The sequence below is a fragment of the Mauremys reevesii genome, linkage group 5, assembly GCF_016161935.1.
Source record: "Mauremys reevesii isolate NIE-2019 linkage group 5, ASM1616193v1, whole genome shotgun sequence".
Lineage (NCBI taxonomy): Eukaryota > Metazoa > Chordata > Testudines > Geoemydidae > Mauremys > Mauremys reevesii.
This window is the reverse complement of record NC_052627.1, coordinates 53,305,772-53,327,033: the sequence shown is the minus strand read 5'-3', so window position 1 is coordinate 53,327,033 and position 21,262 is coordinate 53,305,772. Positions and strand designations below refer to the sequence as shown.

The window sequence follows — 21,262 nt, the reverse complement described above, 5'->3', positions numbered from 1 at the left end:
ATGGTGACCTAAATATAGACCTAAAGACGGTAGCTCCAGAATATATTTTGTGGAAAAAGGAAGGTATCTTGCTGAGTGGAATAACACTCAATTTTTAGTAGTATTGCAGTAACTTCTTAGACTTGGTATAGCTCGGCTGTGAAAAGCAATATTGGTGGGTGAACACTATGGATGCAATTTCAGGGGTGGGGGAATAGATAACCACAACAATATTCTGTTCTGCTATTACTTTTTCCACACACCCAATTTTTCCTTCAGAGCAGTTACAGTGTTGTCAACCCCAAATGTTCAAAAATCATGAGAGAGTCTCATAATTTTAAAGTCAATGTAAAAATAATGGATTTGGTGTTTATTTGCCTTCTGCTTTTTTGAGCCTTTAGGTTGCACTGCGGGATGTGTGTGTGTCATATTTTGAAGCTTTATCCACAGCCATGAGGGCTAGAAACGTGCTTTTCTTTAAGAATGAAGGCTGAAATCATCACACATCCACTTGACTCCAGGAGCTGGGGCTTTAAGGAAAACAACAATTGTCATGAGTCTCATGACAAATTCATGAGAGTTGGCAACACTGCCTTGGGGTTTGCTTTGACTTCTTGTCAGCACCGTTGCTTCATCCAAAACAGGAGCTCATTAGTAAAAGATATCCTACCTAGAGAACAGCATGAGTTATTTACTTATCCAATAAAAGGGGGAAGGATTTAAAACGAAGTACATGCTACCCTAATGACCTCACTGCATCTTTAAAGTGGGAGGAGGAGGGGAAAGAGGGGATGTTGTCTGGCTTGCTGGGGGGAGAGGGAATAGAACTTTACTGGGGGGCAGGGAAGGAAGAGGCTCAGAGGCTGCTGCAAAATGGGGAGTGGGTCACCGTGGTGATGCCAGTTCATCCCCAGGGACTGGAAGGGCTGGGCAGTTGAAAAGGTGTAAGCCCAGCTGGAGAAACCCATTTCCCCCAGATCAGACAGAGCAGCACCTTCAACTCTCCCCTTGGAGATGGCAAAGCGCTAGGTTTGGTCAGGACTTGCTGTGGGCATGGCGCTAGCCTCTCCTTTGTAGGGGGGCTGGGAAGGAATTTTTCCCTTGTCACCAGATTGGCCTAGGTGGAGTGGGGCTTTTTTGCCTTCCCCACAGTAGGTTCAGGGATGGCTTTTTTACGGTGAGTAGGGAAGGGACTTACACAATGAGTTACAACATCATAGCCTACGTATGGGGCGGATGTCCAAGGCAGGTACTCCATCAGGAAGGGATACAGTGACCAGATTATATGGCTTGGTAAAGGACCAAGGAGATGTTTGTTAAACAACATCCTCCCCCCATTCCACTCCTTTAAGTTAAGCAATGGTCCTTTCTGACCTTAGTCTTCAAGTCTATAAATGTCTCCTGTCCTTCTTTCGGTGTAGCTGAAAAATAGTACACCAGACCCTCGCTAGAATGCAGGGTTTGGGATCCACGCCAAGTACCGCATTATAGCGGGGACCGCATTAAAATGAAATTATATTTTTGTGACCGAAATTGCAGTACAGGTATATGTAGTTGTGTATTTGCAGGTTATAGCGGGCTAACAATAGCATCAAACTTGAACTGTCATGCAAAACGAGTCTACAAGATACGGTACTCACCACGGGCGTCAGTGGAAATTGCGTTTTGAAATGGAAGCGATTTTAATGAATTTGGTTAAATGCTTTGTGTGCTTTGTTTTGATTGTCCGCTTTCAGGCGCCATGAACTTCCGTCATTGCGTATGGAATGCCATAGAGAAATTTATATACACTGTATATATAAATATGTACATAGAATTTTTTGTAGCGCTAATTACCTTCACATCCATAAAGTATAAAAAACATTAGAAAATAAACTCCTACTTGAAGGAAACAATAAACAAGAAAAAAGTGTTGCTTTATTAGAGATTTAAAGTAGACATTACAATAAACTAGTCTAGTTTTTCTTAAAAAAAAAAAAGTCAGTGAGTTGCTTTTGCTTCTTGCTGCTGTGCTGCTTCTGCTTAGCAAACTGCAAAAGACTACGTAGCTACATAATTTTATAGTCTCAACGTCTTGCGTCTCAAACCATCTCAACAGGGGCAGCTCTGTTTTTTGCCGCCCCAAGCACGGCAGGCAGGTGGCTTTCGGCGGCGCGCCTGTGGGCGGTCCACCGGTTACACAGATTCGGCGGCGCGCCTGCGGGCGGTCCTCTGGTCACGCGGATTCGGTGGCGTGCCTGTGGATGGTCCACTGGTCACACGGATTTGGCGGTGCGCCTGTGGGTGGTCCGCCAGTGCTGCACCATCGGCATCCCCGCTGCCGAATTGCTGCCGAAGCTGCGGGACCAATGGACCTCCTGCAGGCGTGCCGCTGAAAGCCGCCTACCTGCCACCCTCACAGCGACCGGCAGGCTGCCCCCTGTGACTTGCCGCCCCCGGCACGCGCTTGCTGTGCTGGTGCCTGGAGCTGCCCCTGCATCTCAAAGCAGTCTCTAAGCCGGCTCCGGTCGCAGTTGGCATTGGAACAACGTCTACTTCATCTTCCCCTTCTTCTTCCACGGCGAAGGCCAATTCTTCTGGAATGTTGTTTGGTCGTACTGTCTGAAGAATTTCGTCATCCGTTAGACTTTCAGCAACAGGACAAAATTCTTCTGCTTCATCGTCGCCTCTTATCCAGGACTCAATATTTTGTGGCAGAACAGTTACCCCGAGCCTGGACAGTTGCTGGGACAGCTCCTGCATCCACTCCATGTCTGTTCTTTCAACTTCCTCCTGTGTAAATCTCTCAAAGTCAAATTCCTCGTCAGAGTGTGATACAGTATATATGTCTTAACTCCAGAGATCTTACATAAATTATAAGGTAATGAACACCAAGGTCACTTAAAACTCAAAAAAACTGTACTGTACTTAAATTAGGGTCCAGTGTATGTATCATCCCTTTTTGTAGAAGGGGGAAAAAATAAAGGGGAACTACATGGAAGCAGCAAGAGCTTTCCTCTAATAAACAAAATCACTTCCCTCCCACATAGAGTAATTTAAAAATGCTAAGTTACTACTTCAGCTACCTATTATTACTACTACTATTTATGCCCTATGCATTGTAAAGAGACATTTTGTTCCACAGAAAAAAGTAATATTTTAATTAACTTGTTTATCTTTTTTATGTTGTACAGTAACTGGTTGGAAAACTTGAGTGCAAACAGCAGTCCAGTTACATACATTCCAGTTTTCTGACTGTCTGGGCCTGTTTTAACAAGAATAAACACATGAGTGTTTGGGGGGTGGCCTCTACAGTATCCTCACATATGTAGGGCATGATTATTTTTCTCCATGCTAGTCACTCCATCTGCAGGGCAAGAAGGGGGAGAGACCACTTAGAGCATGACATTTTTTTAACTTTTGGGGACCTATGCAAAACATAGGGCCATTTCCCCCAGTTAGTAATTTCCCCCTGTTAGTAATTGCCCATCTCTCATGATTTGGACTTGTAGAAGTGATGGAAGCTTCCAAATGAGCTTCTTGCTAAAGGAATAAGTTTTAATTGTTTTTACAGTTTAATAAAGAATCAGAAATGTAAAATTCAATTTTGCAGCATCCCAGGGATTAAAGAGAAGGATTTTCAATTATCTACTTGATTTTGAGCCATATTCTGATCTTACTTACACCAGTGAAAACTGGAAGTTACTTTATGGAAATGCTTTTGATTTACATGATATGACCCTTTATTTACAGAATTCAGGTTTGTAACCAATGTCATAATAAGGCCCTCACTATCCATTTCCTATATTTTGACTTCAGAGCTGAATTCATTTAGAAAAATGTATATCCTATATTTTTTCTGAGAAACATTTCAATAAAACCAATATCTGCTTTAATAGAACAGTTCTTGAAAATACAGTTTTGAAATACCTGAGGCTTTTCTTCCTTTTGAAGGATATTTTCCTCCTCCATGTGCCCAAAAGACTTATGATCTTAGAACTTCTTAAATGTTGCATGAAGTGAACTGAAGGTATTGTACCCTTTCAAAGTAGGAGAAAGGAAAGGAAAAGAAATGAAGGTTGGAAAGTACAACTATATTTTGATAGGGTCTCCAAGGGTTTAATGAAGAAGTTAATATTTTTACCAGAACGGTAGTGTGAATTAGGATGACAACAATGAATTTTATTATCTTGTTAGAGGCTTAGGAGTCTGCATAGTTTAGGAGACTTAAATTCTCAAAATAGATGTGCAGTGATGTGAATATTATCTAAATATTTGGAATTGAATGCAATACAGGTAAAAGCTGAAAGATATTAAGACATAATTTCCTCAGTGGTCAGTAGTGTTTAAAAACTCAACTTTGAGAAATTGGAGCTTAAAAGAAAATGTTCAAAGTGTTACTTTAATGCTATGCAAATCACAATGAAAGCAGTAGCAGTGTTTGTACTGGCACTGCTTGACCTCCCTGCAGCCACAGCTTTGAGCGTTTATTTTTAAACTATTACTACTTGGCAGCCATCCTGATCTAACATAATACGTGTTCATTAGTTATTCTGATTCTTTTATGGCAGTATGAATCCCTGATCAGATGCAAATTATTTTGATGCGTAGTTGGTTTATGTGGAGTCTTGTAGAGTCCTGTTTGGATAGGGCTAAATGGTGATGACCTAAAACTATTTTGGTAAGTTAACATTTGGTTACCTTTACTGCAAGTTTAGATTGCTGATTGTAAACTTATGAACAGGATGGAGGCATGGCTTTTGATCCTTTGAATTCAGTTAATCCAAGACATTTTTTGGTTTGGTAATTACATTCATATCTTATTAGCTGCTAAAAATGCCTGTTTCTCTGTCCCCTTTCAGTTCTATTTAACATTGTAGTGCATGTATCTACATTGTTAGCAGTTAAGTTTTGATAATTCACAGTTCTTATTTGTATTTGAATCAGTGTATGTATTTAAACAATTGCATGTCCACAGAAAACAATTGTAAGACATAAAACAGTGAAGGAAGCTTGTAGAAGTTTTTCTTTCCAGTTCAAAGGGGCTAGCAGCTGTGGAAACTGTTCCCTATTTGAAGAAATTACTTCTCTGGTAGCAGTATTTGGCATCCACTACTAAAAGACAGCTCACCTTTTTTCTGCCCACTTACTGAGTAACTGAACAATCTGATTTTTCATATCCATGATAATTGCGGTGATGGTGAAAAACGTTAAGGGATTAATTGAATGTAGTGTGTCTGTCTCCCAGGGCGGATTTGATTTAAATCACTAGTCAGGAAGTCTTAATTTAATCATGGATTTCTACATAAAAGTGCATTCTTGTTGCTTGTTATAACCTTAATACATATTCTTCACAACTCGGAGATAGATGTAGGTTTCATTTTTGGAAGGTACACACTATACATTTTTAAAGTGATTATTTTGAAAACTTTTCAGATTAGTTTTACAGCTATATCAGAAAATGAATGGTTGTCTGGTTGGTTATTTCATTTACCAAAGGTAATTGAAGCAGATATTTATGAAGTCATTGGGAGATGAACTATCTCCAATTCAACAGGTTAATCAATATTTGGAGGACTTTCTTGCCATGCTGTATTAGGAGGAGAACATCATCAGACAGACATTTAAATTGTTTTAGTTAACTAAAACAACAACGTTATGTATTCAATAGCAAACTTACAATATTTTAACCAAGCATATGAATTTTTGAATTTAGTTAAACATTCAAAGCAGCAAAGAGTCCTGTGGCACCTTATAGACTAACAGACGTATTGGAGCATGAGCTTTCATGGGTGAATACCCACTTCGTCAGATGCATATACAATATGTCTGTTAGTCTATAAGGTGCCACAGGACTCTTTGCTGCTTTTACAGATCCAGACTAACATGGCTACCCCTCTGATACTTAAACATTCAATTTTTTTTTAAAATCAGGTTTGTTTTTGTTAAAATTGTTTTTAACTAAAACAGTTAAATGAAAGTCTTTTTTTTTTTTTAAATATGTCAGCCAGGTCAACATGAGAAACTTAAAATAATGGCTTCTGCAGCTAACTGAGTCATCTTCACATTAATTTTCCTGTTTTTTTTTCCAGATTATGAACAAAGCTTTCCTGCTTTTTTAGGTCCCAAACGATTTCTCAATTTGGAATGAGTTAGTCCAAGGGAAGAAAGTATTCTTTCTACACTGGCAGAAGAAACTACTTCGGTTAAAAGTGAGATTATCACTTCAACAGTCTCTGAATCCAAGTGCTTAAGTGACTTGTTAGAGGCTTAGGAGTCTGCATAGTTTAGAAGACTTAAATTCTCAAAGCAGATGTGCAGTGATATGAATATTATCTAAATATTTGGAATTAAATGCAATACAGGTAAAAGCTGAAAGATATTAAGATCTAAGTGGTGTGACTTTCTTTAAAACATTATCAGCAAACATATATTTCTTGAATGGTTCACCCTTAGCTCTGTCTAGTACTCCTGTTTTAGGATGTGGGACCTTCTGGTCCAGCTGCCCCTGACCATTGCTGACTTGTAGACTTTAAGGTCAGAAGGGGCCATTGTGATCATCTAGTTTGAGCTCCTGCACTTGCAGGTCACAGAACCTCACCTGCCCACTCCTGTAATAGACCTGTAACCTCTGTCCAAGTTACTGAAGTCCTCAAATAATGATTTAAAGATTTTAAGTTACAGAGAATTCACCATTTACATTAGTTTAAACCTGCCCCAATGCCGCAGAGGAAGGCGAAAAACCCCAGGGTCTCAGTCAATCTGACCTGAGGGAAAATTCCTTTCTGATCCCAAATATGGTGATCAGTTTCACCCTGAGCATTTGGGCAAGACCCGCCAGGCAGATACCTGGGAAAGATTCTCTGTAGTAACTCAGTCTCCTCCCCATCTAGTGTCCTGTGTCCAGCAGTTGGGGATTTTTGCTACTGGCAGTTGCCAATGGGCCACATGCCACGGTAGGCAATCTCATCATGCCAGCCCCTCCATAAACTTATCAAGGTCAGTCTTGAAGCCAAATTAGGTGTTTTGCCCCCACTGCTGCCCTTGGAAGGCTGTTCCAGAACTTAACTTCTCTGATGGTTAGAAGCCTTTGCCTAATTTCAAGCCTAAACTTGTTGATGGCCAGTTTATAGCCATTTGTTCTTGTGTCCACATTGGCGCTTAACTTAAATAACATCTTCCTTTTCTCGCATGTCTCATCCGTAGCTTAAGCACTCTCTCTCTCTAGAGCTCCACCTGAATGGGCACTCCAGTTAGCTCTTTAAATCTTCATGGATCTTGTGACCATTAAAACAAGGGATGTACAGATTTTGTGAAGGCACTTCTATGAATAAAGTGGTACTGGTTGAGAATAAGCACAAGAGATGCAAAGATGTATGGAAAAATAACAAATACTGGAATGCAACGTCACTCTGTTTTGTCACCACTCTTAAGAGCACTTTGAATCTCAGTCAGTGCCTGTTTAAAGGTCCAAGATCATTCTATGCCTTTTCTCCTTCTGCTCAGTCTTCTCTTGCCAAAGAGTCTCTTGTTAACAACAGTTGCTAACACCCTGTCTCTTCCTGTCCTTCCTCTGGGTTTTTTTCGTTCTCCAGCCCTCTGTACATTGGGGCCAACAATATCCTCTGTGTTCCTTACAATGGATAAGAGTTATCAACAAGTCTATAGTCTTTGGCTGCTAGTGCCCATTGTCCTACTAGGGGAAGGTTATTCAACTGTTGATGGTCAATAATGACTCTCCCATTCAGGGCCAGACACCCAGGTGCCAGACACCTCTTGTGGTAAAGGAAAGGGATGATGCAATCTCACGTGACAATATTCAGTGAAAAAATCAGGTCATGTGTACACTAGCACTTATGTCGGCAAAACTTAAGTTGCTCAGGGGTGTGAAAAAAATACTCCCTCCTCCCCCCGAGCAACATAAATTTTTCTAGCATACTCTCTTGTGTGCACAGTGCGATGTTGGTGGGAGAACATAGGTACTGCTGGTCATTTAGGTGGTTTTATTAAGTTGATGGGAGAGCTCTCTCCCATTGGTATAGAGCGACCACACAAGCGATCTTACAGCGGCACAGCTGTATCAGTAGAGCTGTGCCACTGTAAGCTGCTAGTGTAGACATGGCTTCAGTAAAGATATAATAATAAAATCCATGAATTCATAAGTTCAGGTAGAGAGACAAGGTAGGTAAGGTAATACTTTTTTATTGGACCAACTTCTGTTGATGAGGAAGACAAGCTTTTGAGCCGCACAGAGCTCTTCTTCAGGTCTGTTTTAAGCTCAAAAGCTTGTTTCTCTTACTAACCGAAGTTGGTCCAATAAAAAAAAAAATTACCCTCACCCACCTTGTGTCTCTAATCTGGGACTGACATGGCTACACAACACTGCATATAAACTCACACAGAGAAATTCCCAAAACTGTCACAAGTGTATCTTTTAAAAATGTGCCTTGAGAAAGATGAGAGCTGGTTCAAGCTATGTAGAGGGGATTTAAACTGCCACTTCCTCACCTGCTGTGTGATCCCAGTGAGGATGTTTGGGAAGGACTTGGCTTTGATTTGAGAAGCTGCAAAGGAAACAGACAGGGAGCTCAGTTATGTGATCTTTTCATGTTGCTACACAGCTGCCTGCTGCAGATTTTTTTTTTTTACACACACCAGAGAAAAATAAAAATAAAAAGTCTGCCCCAAAAATACAGTCCATAAGGATAAAACAAAACCAGCAGCAAATCCTGCTTATCATACAAAGACAGTTGGGAAAACATGTTAGCATACCAAAACTCCCCCTGTAGCCATATGCCATAGGCCAAGGAAGTTGTTACATGTCAAAATATATCCTTTAAATCAAATTAATGAATTCTCAAGCAGCATTTTTCTTTCTTTGCCTATTTGTAAATTTCAGTTATTAATAATGAAAAATATTTTTTCATCAGTTTGTGTGTATTTGGTAAAATCTGTTTTTACCAACATTTACAGATAGAAACCGAATCCTTTCAAGCCTACTAATACTTAATGTCATGGGGTGCCACCCTCCAGCACTCACCCTTGTATGCTGCATTGCACCCAGCATCCCTGACTGGTCTTTCAGTCAATTATCCAGAGTTAGGTTGGGTTTTTTTTCTACATGAATGTGTACTTGTGTACTCTAGCTCTTTTGATGCCCTCATTCTATAGGTGAGCATGACATATGCATGTTACTAGTTACATTGTTAAAACTGTATGCAGAAAGTACTGTATAAAATGCATTTTACTTGATCCTTCATTAACTAGTAAAAACAGGGAAAAGCTAAAATGCTTTTTTTCTTTTAATCAGATTTGACAGTGGTACCTATTTTAACCTTGGTTTGTCCATCAATCATATCCTTCATATTCTGAATGACTGTACAGGGCATGGAATGCACATGAAATTCTATATGAAATCATGATATATTGCAGCATCTTTTTTAATATTTCAGTTGACTTTGCTATTTAGATCTTGCTTATTTTAAAAAAACTCATTAGCATCATTATTCTCCTCCTCCATATCTTCCTCCTCCTCCTCACTGCTATCTAATGAGGTTCAATGCCAAAGATCTGGCTTCACTGGCCAAAAGGCCATCAGCTTGTTTTGACAAGGAAGAAAAAGTGAAAATTTTCAGAGTGGTCGAGGATGGAAAATTAGTAGGTATCAGTTTGTAGTGAAAATTATCTGTTGCTGAGGCATGTTTTGTTGCTACTGTCATCTTACAGTGTCAGTAATTACACATTTGTTAGAGTTTTCTGTTTTCTTCATTGTTGCTGCTTGAGCGGCGCTAAACACCTTTCTAAATAACAGGAGTACTTGTGGCACCTTAAAGACTAACAAATTTATTTTAGCATGAGCTTTCGTGAGCTGCAGCTCATGAAAGCTCATGCTAAAATAAATTTGTTAGTCTTTACGGTGCCACAAGTACTCCTGTTCTTTTTGCAGATACAGACTAACACGGCTGCTACTCTGAAACCTTTCTAAATAATTGTTTTTATGCTTTAGCTGTGGATTAGGATCTCACTGGCATATGCAAACAGAGATGAAATTAATAGTCCTCTGGCTGCCAACTAGATTAATGTACATTCAGGAAAGAGTAGTTTATTATCTTCTTCTTATGTTTTTTTTTAAATAGGTTGGATAGAGAGGTGTCCTCAATATATATTTTATATGGAACATGGTAGTAGGTATTATGCAACCCTTTCTTTCCAACTGTCCAGAACTAGAAAATAATAATAATAAAAAAACCTGAAATAACTGTTGGGGACTTTTAAAAATAATGGGACTGGTTGCCAAGTGGATGTTACTCGTGATGTGCTTGTATTTCAAGATTTCTGTAAAATGGTGCTGGGAAAAAATAAAGCAAGCTGTTAGATTTATTCTGATTTAGGGGTATGTACAGAGGTACATGCACACTGACACTATAAATAAAAATGCATGCCTTCTTTCACCTAAAATTGCTGTAGCTATGTTGACCTGTGAACAGTGTAGTCATTCCTATAAAATCCAGCACTACTGTATACGTGGGCCTCCATTCTGTACTATTTGCCCAAGAAATGGAACTTAGGACTTGCAATGATCTGTACAATGTGTTGATTTGCCCTGTACTGACGACTAGTCATCAGTCAGTAGTAGCTGTAATTTTTCAATTTCTAGTTTCTCACAAAAAAAACCCGCAACCGTTTCCTGCTTTATCCAACTTTTATAGCTCAGTTCCCACCTCCGGCACAGGTTTTTCTGGCTTTTGTGGTAATGTACTTAATATGTCCTTCAATTTCCAGTAAACTTGAATAAATATCTGTTCCCTAGACTGTTAGGAAATCACTAATATAATAATTTCAGCAACAGAAAATAGGCATTATTTTTAGTTCGCCTATAGTATCTCAAGTTATGATTGTTTGAGAGAGCCTATGGGTCAGATTATAGACTTGAAGGCCAGAAGGGAACATCATGGTCATCTAGTCCGACCTCCTTCACATTGCAGGCCACAAATACCTCACCCACTGCTCCTGTAATAGACTCATAATCTCTGGTGAGTTACTGAAGTTCACTAATCATGATTTAAAGACTTTATATTACAAAGAATCTGCCATTTGCATTACTTTAAACCTCCAAGTGACCCATGCCCCATGCTGCAAAGAAAGGGAAAAAACACCCAGGCTCTCTGCCAATCTGACCTGGGGCAAAATTCCTTCCCAATCCCAAATATGGTGTTTGGTTGGACCTTGAGTATGTGGGCAACACCCACCAGCCAAACATCTGTGAAAGAATTCTCTGTAGTAACTAGAGCCCTCCCCATCTAGTGTCCCGTCACCAGCCATTGGGTATATTTGCTGCTAGCAGTCACAGATTGTCTGCAATGGCACATATCCAATTTCATCATACCATCCCCTCCATAAATGTATCAGGCTCAGTCTTGAAGCTGGTTAGGTTTTTTGCCCTCACTGCTCCCTTGGAAGTCTATTCCAGAACTTCACTCCTCTGATGGTTAGCAACCATCTACATTTCAAGCCTAAACTTGTTGATGGCCAGTTTATAGCCATTTGTTTTTGCGTCCACATTGGTGCTTAACTTAAATAACTCCTCTGCCTCCCTGGTATTTATCCCTCTGATGTATTTATAGAGAGCAATCATAGCTCTCCTCAGTCTTCTTTTGGTTAGGCTAAACAAGTCAAATTCCTTGAGTCTTCTCTTGTAAGGTAGGGATTCCTTTAATCAGCCCTTCTCTGCACCTGTTCCAGTCTGAAGTTAACTTTCTTAAACATAGGAGACCAGAATTGCACACACTATTCCAGAGGAGGAGTCACTAGTGCCTTGTATGGTGGTACTAACACTTCCCTATCTGTACTGGAAATACCTAGCCTGATGCATCTTAGGAATGCATTAGCCTTTTTCACAGCTGCATCACATTGGTGGTTCGCAGTCATCTTCTGATAAAACAATACTCCCCAGGTCTTTCTCCTCTTCCATTGCTTCCAACTAATATGTCCCAATCTTATAGAAAAAATTCTTTTTGTGAATCCCTAAGTGAATGACCTGGCACTTAGCACTATTAAATTTCATCCCATTTCTATTACTCCAATTTACAAGGTCATCCGATCTTCTTGTACGATATTCTGGTCCTCTTCTGTGTTAGCATTACCTCCCAGCTTTGTGACATCTGCAGCTTTTATTAGCATGCTCCCACTTTTTGTGCCAAGGTCCTGAATAAAAATGTTAAATAAGATTGGTCCCAAGACTGATCCCTGAGGAACTCTATTAGTAACTTCCCTCCAGCCTGACAGTTCACCTTTCATTGTGACCCGTTGTAGTCTCCCCTGTAACCAGTTCTTTATGCACCTTTCAATTCTCATACTAATCCCCATCTTTGATTGTCTGGTCTTGCTCCCTGAATAGTTGGGTAAGCTCATTGGTTCAAATTAATCTTTAAAAATGTTCCAGACACTTACTAGCCAGGGTGCTGAATCTAATGGCCATAATTTGAGGAATGGGGCTCCCCAGCAAGCTTTCTGGGTTTTGTGTGCCGGTGAGAAATAATATAGAATCTATCCCTAGCTCTTGGAGGGTGCTAGGATTTTTACCAGAGTGCTGTCCTTGAATTCTGCTCATAGGTATCATCTGTTGTATTAGACCTTGATACATTTGCAGGCACCCTATTCCATCCCATATTGGCTACTGGTAGGAAGAAGATGCTCTCCTCTTCTCTTTTTGCCTTCAATTCCAGAGCCTCCTGCTGAAACTTGGAGAAAGGTGACTAACTTTTTTCTGCCCATCCCCTATCCTGAGGTGTTTGTTTTGTTTTTAGGTTCTGTCTCCCCATGAATAACTACAGTGACTTCTCTGTTGCTGCTGAGAACTTTTTCCTAGCAGCAGAAGCAATAAAAATTGATATGGTTCTTGTCCGCTTCACTGCTGTCCACTGGGTTCTGAAGGGCTGTACTTTAACAAGATTTCTGGTCAGTTTATTTCACTCTAAAGCTGTGAGCATCTGAGGATATTGAAAACACTGAAATTGGGTCACATTCTTTTCAGTATAGGTTCTTATACTTCGGTAGAGTGTCCTCACATCCATGCATACTAGAAATTTAATGTTTTTAAGGGAAAACTGTCTGCTGAAATCAATCCTCTAGGCCCCATTGCTTGCAAGGGCAAGCTTCCTGTTTTCTAGTGGTGCATAGCTAAGTGGATATTTCAAGACTTGCCTATGTAGCTTCATTGACATCAGTGACGTTAACACCAAGAGCAAAGAAATTGACATATTAGAGCGGATGAGTGATCGATCTGTCAATATCCTGTCTCTGACAGTGGTCTGTACCAGATGCTTCAGGAAAGGTGGAAGAATTCCATAGTGGGCAGCTAGGGAAGAAACTGCCCATAGGAAATGTTTCTTCATATCGTGCAGCAATTAGAGCATGGCTTATGCCCTGAAACACGAGGGTTCATATCCCTTCAAACTTTTTTTTAAAATCGTCTGTAGTGTTGCTGTGGATATTCTCATTTCTCATATAAATGTAGATGCAGTTGATCTAAATAGCCCACTTCTCTATTTTATAATCATTATTCCATTGAAGGAAGGTGATCTAATATACCAGTATCTAATATCATCTGTAATTTTAGCTTCTGAGCAGTTTAGTAGCAAGCTGTTCAATGCTAAATTGTCAGTTTCTGCTCCTGTGTGAGAAAAGGGAGAGATGCAAAGAAAACACAGTTAAGTATATGCCGCAGTCACCAATTCGCTCAGCTGCAGGGTAGAAGAAACCTTCTGGGAAGTTATCTGGCATTTAACAGCATGTTGTACATTGGAGCTGCTGAGTGAAGCTGATTTTTTTGTTGTTGTTAATGATTTTCTTCTGACCTTTATTGCTAATGCATATTCTTTAAGAAGCATTTAATGTGTGGAGACAAAAGGTTGTTTTTATTAATCTCTTACTTCTTTGCATATAGAACCAAGAGAGAGAGATGGTGTCGGCTGAAAGGAAATCTGCTTTTTCTAATGAAAAATAAGACCAAGGTAATTCGTTTTCTTACTGATTTCCCTCACATTTTTGGTCTAATCGTCCTGAACTTGACTAATCCTTTTTACATGATAGTTATTGGCATTGTGTTTTTAGGACTAGGAAGATTGACTATTATTCAAGCAATTTTGAAAACAACAACAACTCAGTTATAGCGTTAGGTATTCTCCAGTGACATCAACAGTATTTTAGTTGCATCGCAAATGATTTAAGACCACATTCTGCATTCACTGTATATTGGGGTAAATCCAGAGTAACTCCATTGACTTCACTGGTGTAAATGGAAGTAGAATTTCACCCTTAAATGCAATACACAGGTAATGCACAAGATATAATTTCAGCCCCTTATAACAATCCTCAGTGCGTGTTTGTAGCTGAACTTGCTATGAAGTTAGGGGTTACATTCTCCCTTCTATGTGCACAAACAGTTGCTTTTGATGTAAAGGATAGTTATATTCCCAGAATGAAGGATTCCCTAAATTAGGGTCTTGACCCTGCCAGGTAATAAGCAGAAGCACTGAATGCCCTCACTTCTGAATGATTTTAATGATTGAGAGCACTTGGTATCTGGAATGAACAGGCAATAAGTGTGGAGTGGCTCGTTTCCTTGCCTATTATATACATGGTTTTTGTAGCTGGCCAAAAACTTTCATGCAATCCTAAAGAATTAAGGCAATGAAAATGAAACTTGACATCACTTGTCATTAATTATAAGTATTTTATATTCTGTTCCTGGAATATCTTGGTATTGTATGGGCCACTGCCTGCACAGAAATGATTGTGTATTCTGTTTGAAAGATTTTCAACATGATGTAGCGGCTTACGTTACTATAGTAATGTGCCAATATAGTATACTTGTGAAGCAATACACAAGAGCATGAATATGATAGATTCGTGTGTTTGTGCATACAGACAAGGTGATGTAGTATGGCATAAAGGTTTTATTGGTGTAAGTTTTTAGTGTGACTGCGCTACCCCGATCAGTGAAATCAGCATAGATTTTACCTAGCTTGGCAGGATTTGAATTTAATGGATAGATGTCGATTTCAGCTGACACACTGAAATTGGAGTGTGTGTGGGGGTGGGAATACTGATTGGTAACCATGGGCGGGAGTGCAGCCTCTACCCTTTGCATCTGCTGGGTTCAGGTGTCACTGGTCCTGCTGTAGCTCAGTGAACCCTCTGCAGTACTGCTATCAGGGGCCCATTCCTTCCCTCGTGTGATAGCTGGACTGCAGAGGGCTCCCTGCACTGTTGCAGGGCTGGTGACACCTAACCCCTGCAAGGTGCAAGAGAAGTCTGTGGTCCTGGTGGGGCAGAGCAGAGATCCGTCCTCCTTCTTGCAGTCCTGGCTGAGGAAGTCACCCTGCTGCTGAATGGCTCCTCCCTGGGCAGGGATCAGTGCCAGGCCTCATGTTATTCAACCCTTTTTCACCAGTGATTTGGAAGTAAATATAAAATCATTGCTGATTAAAATTAGCCATTTGTGGATAATGCAAAGAATGATGATGCAGCCCGTTCAAACAAAATGCATTTAACACAGCCAAATGCAGAGTCCTACATCAGGGAACATAGGCCCTACAGAATGGGGACTGTGTTCTGGAAAGAATACTGAAAGAGGTGACTTGATTACATTGGATAAGTACCTTAAAGGGAAGAAAATACCAAGGCACTTAAAGGGCTCTTTAATCTAGCAGCTAAAGGCAGAGCAAGAACCAGTGGTTGGAAGCTGAAGCCAGACACATTCAAATTTGAAATAAGGCGCACATTTTTAATGGTGAGTGTGATTTAACCGTTGAAACAAACTAGCAAGGGAAGTGGTGGATTCTCCATCTCTCTATCTTCAAATCAAGACAGGATGCCTGTGTGGAAGGTATGATTTTAATCAAACTCAATTATTGGGCTCAATACAGGGGTAACTGGGTAAAACTGAATCACTGTGTCATTTAATGGCCTGAGGTCAGACTAGATGAGCTAGTGGCTATTTCTAGCCTTAAACTCTTTGAATCTATTGAACAAGGATTTTTAGAGGCCTGTAAATTGGCCATATTTGGGTGGACTTTCACAGGGACAGCCAAAGGCAACTGTAACCTCAGGGTGGCACCACCTTGCAAAATTTTAAGCCCCTGCTCCAAAGCTTGGGGTTGCTAGAGCTTCTTAGTGAAATGATGGTTGCCAACATTAAAAGATTCGTACAATTTATTTTTCCCTAACCTTTGTTTTTAGAAAAGGCAGAACTTTTTCTTCTTAAATTTGGAAAAAAAAATCAACTTGAGGCAGACACCTGGCATGGAAGGTTCTAGCATGAATGGTAAAGTTTGGGAATGTTATGAGCAACTGAAAAATGGGTGTTTTAATGGTAGGTGTTAGGCAGGGTTAACTGGGGGCATTGCTGACAGTTTCCGCTCTAATTCCTGTCTTAAAAAAAATAAATTAGGATGGACTGTGTGAGAGTTGTACCTAATCTATGCCGATGAACCCAAATTCCACTTCTGTGATGTCTCTTGATCTGACTTATCTTCTATGGCTCACCATGCAGGGGTGTAGCTCCAATGACCTCAGGAGGTTTGTCAGAATGAGCGTCCTGCTGGTGAACCTATCACTGCCAGTCGTCTTTCTGGAGAGGAGTGCCTAAATGAGTTAGAGGCACAAATCCTGTTGAAAGTCAATGGCACATGTGCTCCTAATTCTCATAGGCATTTTTGAAAATCCTACCCATAATGTGTATCTTTTACACCCTTGGAAATCCTGTCTTTATAATTCTCGTGTGACCCAGGGAAACATGCTACTAGGAATAGATAAGTATCCTTTTTATTGATGTACTAATAGTGCTTTGAGTTATAGCTTGCAGTCCATTTGGGAACATAGCATTGTCTTTTTTTTGTCTGGCTACATTAAGGTCTGTGATCAATCTCCGTTGTTTTTTGTTGTCCTTTCTCTTCTTTAGTACATTCCATTTGTTTTCTTTCAGAAATCACAGTGCACCGTTTCCTTATTCAAACTGATTTCTCTACTTCAAAACCTCCCTCTCGTCTCTTTCTCCAAGTCATTTTTGTCACACCCTGCTGATTTTTCTTCATTTTCTTTCTCTCACCTCCATTCAAAAATTGCTGTCAGTTATCCATGTATGTATGACTCTGGAATAATTGAATTTAAGTAAAGTAAAGTTGCCTAAGCCTATGCTGCATGTTTCTCCATATTTGAAATGGTAATACCAATACTTGGCCAGGTTTGTAAATTTCTAAGCAATCCTTTGATGAAAGACTATTCATAAGTTCTAAGTAAAGTTATGTTTGTGCGGTATAGTAATGGTTCCAAGGACCCCATTGTGCTGTACTGAGTAAATGTATATTTTGAAATGCATATTTATTTTAAAATGTGTATTTAGGCATTTATTTAAAAGTGGACTTGTGATTGATAGTCTGTAATGACTTTTTTAGAAGAGTCATTAGTATCTATTGTGTAAATCCTTCTTAGTTTGAAATTTAACAATCCAATAGAAGGAACCATTACAGTATATTAGGTCAATTTGTCCATGTTTGGGCACACTAAATTTGTGTTGCTTAGTTGTTTTGTGTGTGTGCGTGCGTGCATGCTCTTAGGAGCAGTGTTAGCCAATGCTTACACCTTCTTATATTATATTCTTATGTTTTAAAAAGTTGCAGGATACCAAAAGAAATTAAGTTACATAGATTGCTCTTTTCAATTTTTAAATCATAGCTATTTTCAGTGCTAAAAGTATTGACAAGTTCAGGCTGCAGTGAATTTATATGGTAGTTTCCTAACACTCTGAAAACAAGGGATTTATACTGAAACAATGACAGACTAAACTATACCAGGGCAAACGAGAATGCTATGATGCACCTAATGCCTGGGAGTGTTAAGTAAAAGGGATGAATGTATTGTTTTGAGACTGGGTCTGTGATGAATTACCTTCCTTAAACAGAATGCGTTGCTGAGTATAGGAGGGTTTGTAGACAGAATAAATGAGCAAGTCTAAATGCTCATGCTGTCAATAATCTCAAATCTTCTTGAAATCTTTGTAAAAGCTTAACATAAATTACATTGTTATAGTATTTATCACAAGTCTAATGTGTTACTGACAGTTGACAGAAAAGCATCAAAGTAAAATTGCAGATTGACTCATAAATCAATGACCACAGAATTGGTGCAAGGTCGAAATAATAGAATAATGGCATATTTCTAATGGTTCTGATGTGACTTGCATATCTAACACAACTTGAAAATGTTATTCAGGTTTTCATGGCATGTGGGTGCATGTTTTGAAATGGGACACTGTCAATGAATCCTGTATGCATTCAAGCCAAAAATACACAGGCCTTTCAGCATTTCAACATATTTTATTTTCATATGCAATTTATTATTTAGTTTCAATATTTTTAATATGGTTATTTAGTGACATTTTATTATTCGTATTAAGGTGATGATGCTTTGCTTTTCTTGGGCCTGAGCAGTTCTGACCACACTAAGGCCCCAATCTGGCCATCATTTATGCAAATACTTAACTTTACACATTTGAGTTGTCCCTTTTGAAGTTGGGACTAGTAACATGCATAAAGTTAAGCACGTAGATAAGAACTTGCCGGATAAAATGATGGCATGTGTCAGACCATGTCTAGCAAAAAAACTGGTTATACATTGGCATAAAATATAAGAACAAATAATTTCTGCTAAACAAGGGATGTTAATGCCTACTGAGGCTTTCTGACCCTGATTTATCAAGGCATTTAAGCACGTGCCTAACTTTAAGCATGTGAGTAGTCCCATTCAGCACAATGAGACTACTTGCATGTTTAAAGTTAAGCATGTGCTTAAGTACTTGACTGAATTGGGCCTCCATTTTTAAACCAGGTATTGTGTTTTATATTGTTCCTCAATCCACTCCAGAATGTTTCTCTCTTCCTTTTGTATATCTTCTCTCAGATAGTTGTTTGGTTTACTTAAAAAAAAAAAAGCTTCCTCTGACTGCTATATATGACTGTTTCCAACAATTATTTCTATAGTTTTAATGTTTTTCTTCAGGGGAAATAAAATTTGAAATAATTTGAAATCTTGAAAAGGAAGAAGTGATTTTTTTAGAAATACTTGTAGTCTTAGAACATTACAAATTAATAAAATACTAACATGTATGACTCACATGTGAGTCAGAAGTGCTGAAATATGAGAGATAAAATAAGAGATCAGTAAACCCCCCCAGTCATATTTGATTTGAAATATAACCACAGAAATCTTCAATATTCCAGAAAATTTGAAAAATTTGAAAAATTATGCTATAAACATCAGAAGCACAGGAGTGGACATTCCACAATACAAAATGCTCTTGCACAGAGGAGCCTGCACTGGATATGCAACTTTTACAAGGTTTGTTAGGCTGCCATGTGTTCTTGAATAAAATTGGAGAAGTTCATTACAAAGTTTTTCACATCAACACTTATTCTTGGCACAAATGAAAGAGTGTTAATACAAATTCTGTAGTCCTGCACTGTGAGGTTGTCTGCAAAGGGAGACAGATACAGCAGTTGGTAAAGCTTTTCAGAAGCTAGAATAAAAGAGGGAGAGGCAATACTGTTGCACCATTATAAAAAACAACAACTCTGTAATCCCACCGATGTTTATAGCCTTGGCTGTTTTGCCCATGTCTTGCAATTTTGCATTCATGATTACCATGCTTTATTTAGCTAGCTTTTGGCTTTAAACATTATTACTACCCAGCATATAGGCAGCCTGTTCAGTAGCCAGTTAATACAAGACGTTGTTAGTAGATGTAGCTCAGGCTTTTACATATTGAAATGTCTAATTGAATATACCAGGTGAGTGTATACATGTGCCAGGAAATGTACTGTCACATCACTGATTTTTTTCCAATAAAATATTGAGATTGTTACTGTTCTGCTAAAGCTATTTGAAGAATTAAGAGAAATTGATGCACACCAAGCCTGTTTCTCTGTTGCTCTATCAGCTATATGGATGAAAACAACACTAAACTCATCTTTGTTCTTGGTGATACTCAATTAGATGAAGATTAGGCAAATGCTTGTACGATGGTCTCATGCTAAGTTCTCTATCCTTTTTAGCTCAGCTGCTTATTGTGATGCCAAAGTTGCCCTCAAAGCACTACTGAACAATTCCTAAAGCCAATACAGTTGTCATAGGTTTCACCCCTACTCTGAACTTTAGGGTACAGATGTGGGGACCTGCATGAGAACCCCTAAGCTTAATTACCAGCTTAGATCTGGTTGCTGCCACCACCCAAATCTTTTAAAACAGCAGCTGTTTGAGTCATTTGGGAAACTCTGTCTTCCCCCCAAAAAATCTCTCCCTCCCAAGTACTGTAACCCTTACCTGGGTAACCTTGAGAGACTTCTCCACCAATTTCCTAGTGAACACCGATCAAAACCCCTTGGATCTTAAAACAAGGAAAAAAAATCAATCAGGTTCTTTAAAAGACTTTTAATTAAGGAAAAGGGGTAAAAGAAATGCCTCTGAGAGATTAGCATGCAAGCCACTCTCACAGACAACAGATTAAAAACAGAGGATTTTCCCCTGGGCAAAAACCTTAGATACACAACAGAAAACCCAATTTGATTATCCCTCTAATGCAAAAAGACAAAGTCACAAAAGGAAATAAACATAAGCTAATTCATTCCTTCTCTAATACTCACTACCCTGGTTGATTCCTGGATCTTTTCACTCCAGCACAGAACTTAATGAGTAGAACAAAGGAAGAACTTCCCTGCTTGGTTCTTCTGGTCAGGTGTCAACTAGGCTAGGGGAACTTCTTAACCCTTAACTGTCTGTCTATGACAACAGTGTATGTAGAACAAAATAAAAATTGAAAATAAAGAATAAGCTGTCAAACTGCCCACCAAGAAATACTTGCAAGAAGCATGAAATACTTTTTAGCTGTTGGGACACAACATGAGAAAATTGCAATCCTTAGTTTGTTTCCTCAATAACTGTTGAAAATGTGCTGTCATTCTGTCAGAACCGTATACTTCTGCAGCCCTACAGAACATTGCCTGTTCAGTGCTATCAGGATTCTAAATCTTGCTGGTATGGCAAGGCCACTCCAAACATTCACTCCTGAAAAGTTGTGCAGCATTGCTAAGGTTTCTATGCTGATAGTTATTGCAGACTCCCTTGTAATTTTTTGTAACCAATAAAGTTTTGAGAATAATTTGTGCCTATATTTGCTGCAGAGTGAAAGGTTTCAACTCTACCTCTCCAACTTAATTGAATCCCGTGCTCTCAATCCAAGCTGTGTTTT

At 39.2% G+C, this 21,262-nt stretch overlaps 1 protein-coding gene across 10 annotated transcripts in view; it reads left to right on the top strand.

Moving 5' to 3' along the window:
- INPP4B (inositol polyphosphate-4-phosphatase type II B) overlaps positions 1–21,262 on the top strand; it is a 554,905-nt gene that overhangs the window by 45,449 nt on the left and 488,194 nt on the right. For 7 of the 10 annotated variants that reach the window (XM_039539756.1, XM_039539755.1, XM_039539753.1 and 4 more), the window contains one exon: positions 13,904–13,970. The exons of 2 other annotated variants lie outside the window; for them this stretch is intronic. In XM_039539756.1, coding sequence (XP_039395690.1) covers positions 13,953–13,970 — 18 coding nt within the window. In that variant the 5' untranslated portion in view covers positions 13,904–13,952. Of the gene's footprint in view, positions 1–13,903; positions 13,971–15,598; positions 15,752–21,262 lie in introns of those variants that run through there. One more of the 10 variants, XM_039539754.1, reaches the window with a different exon arrangement.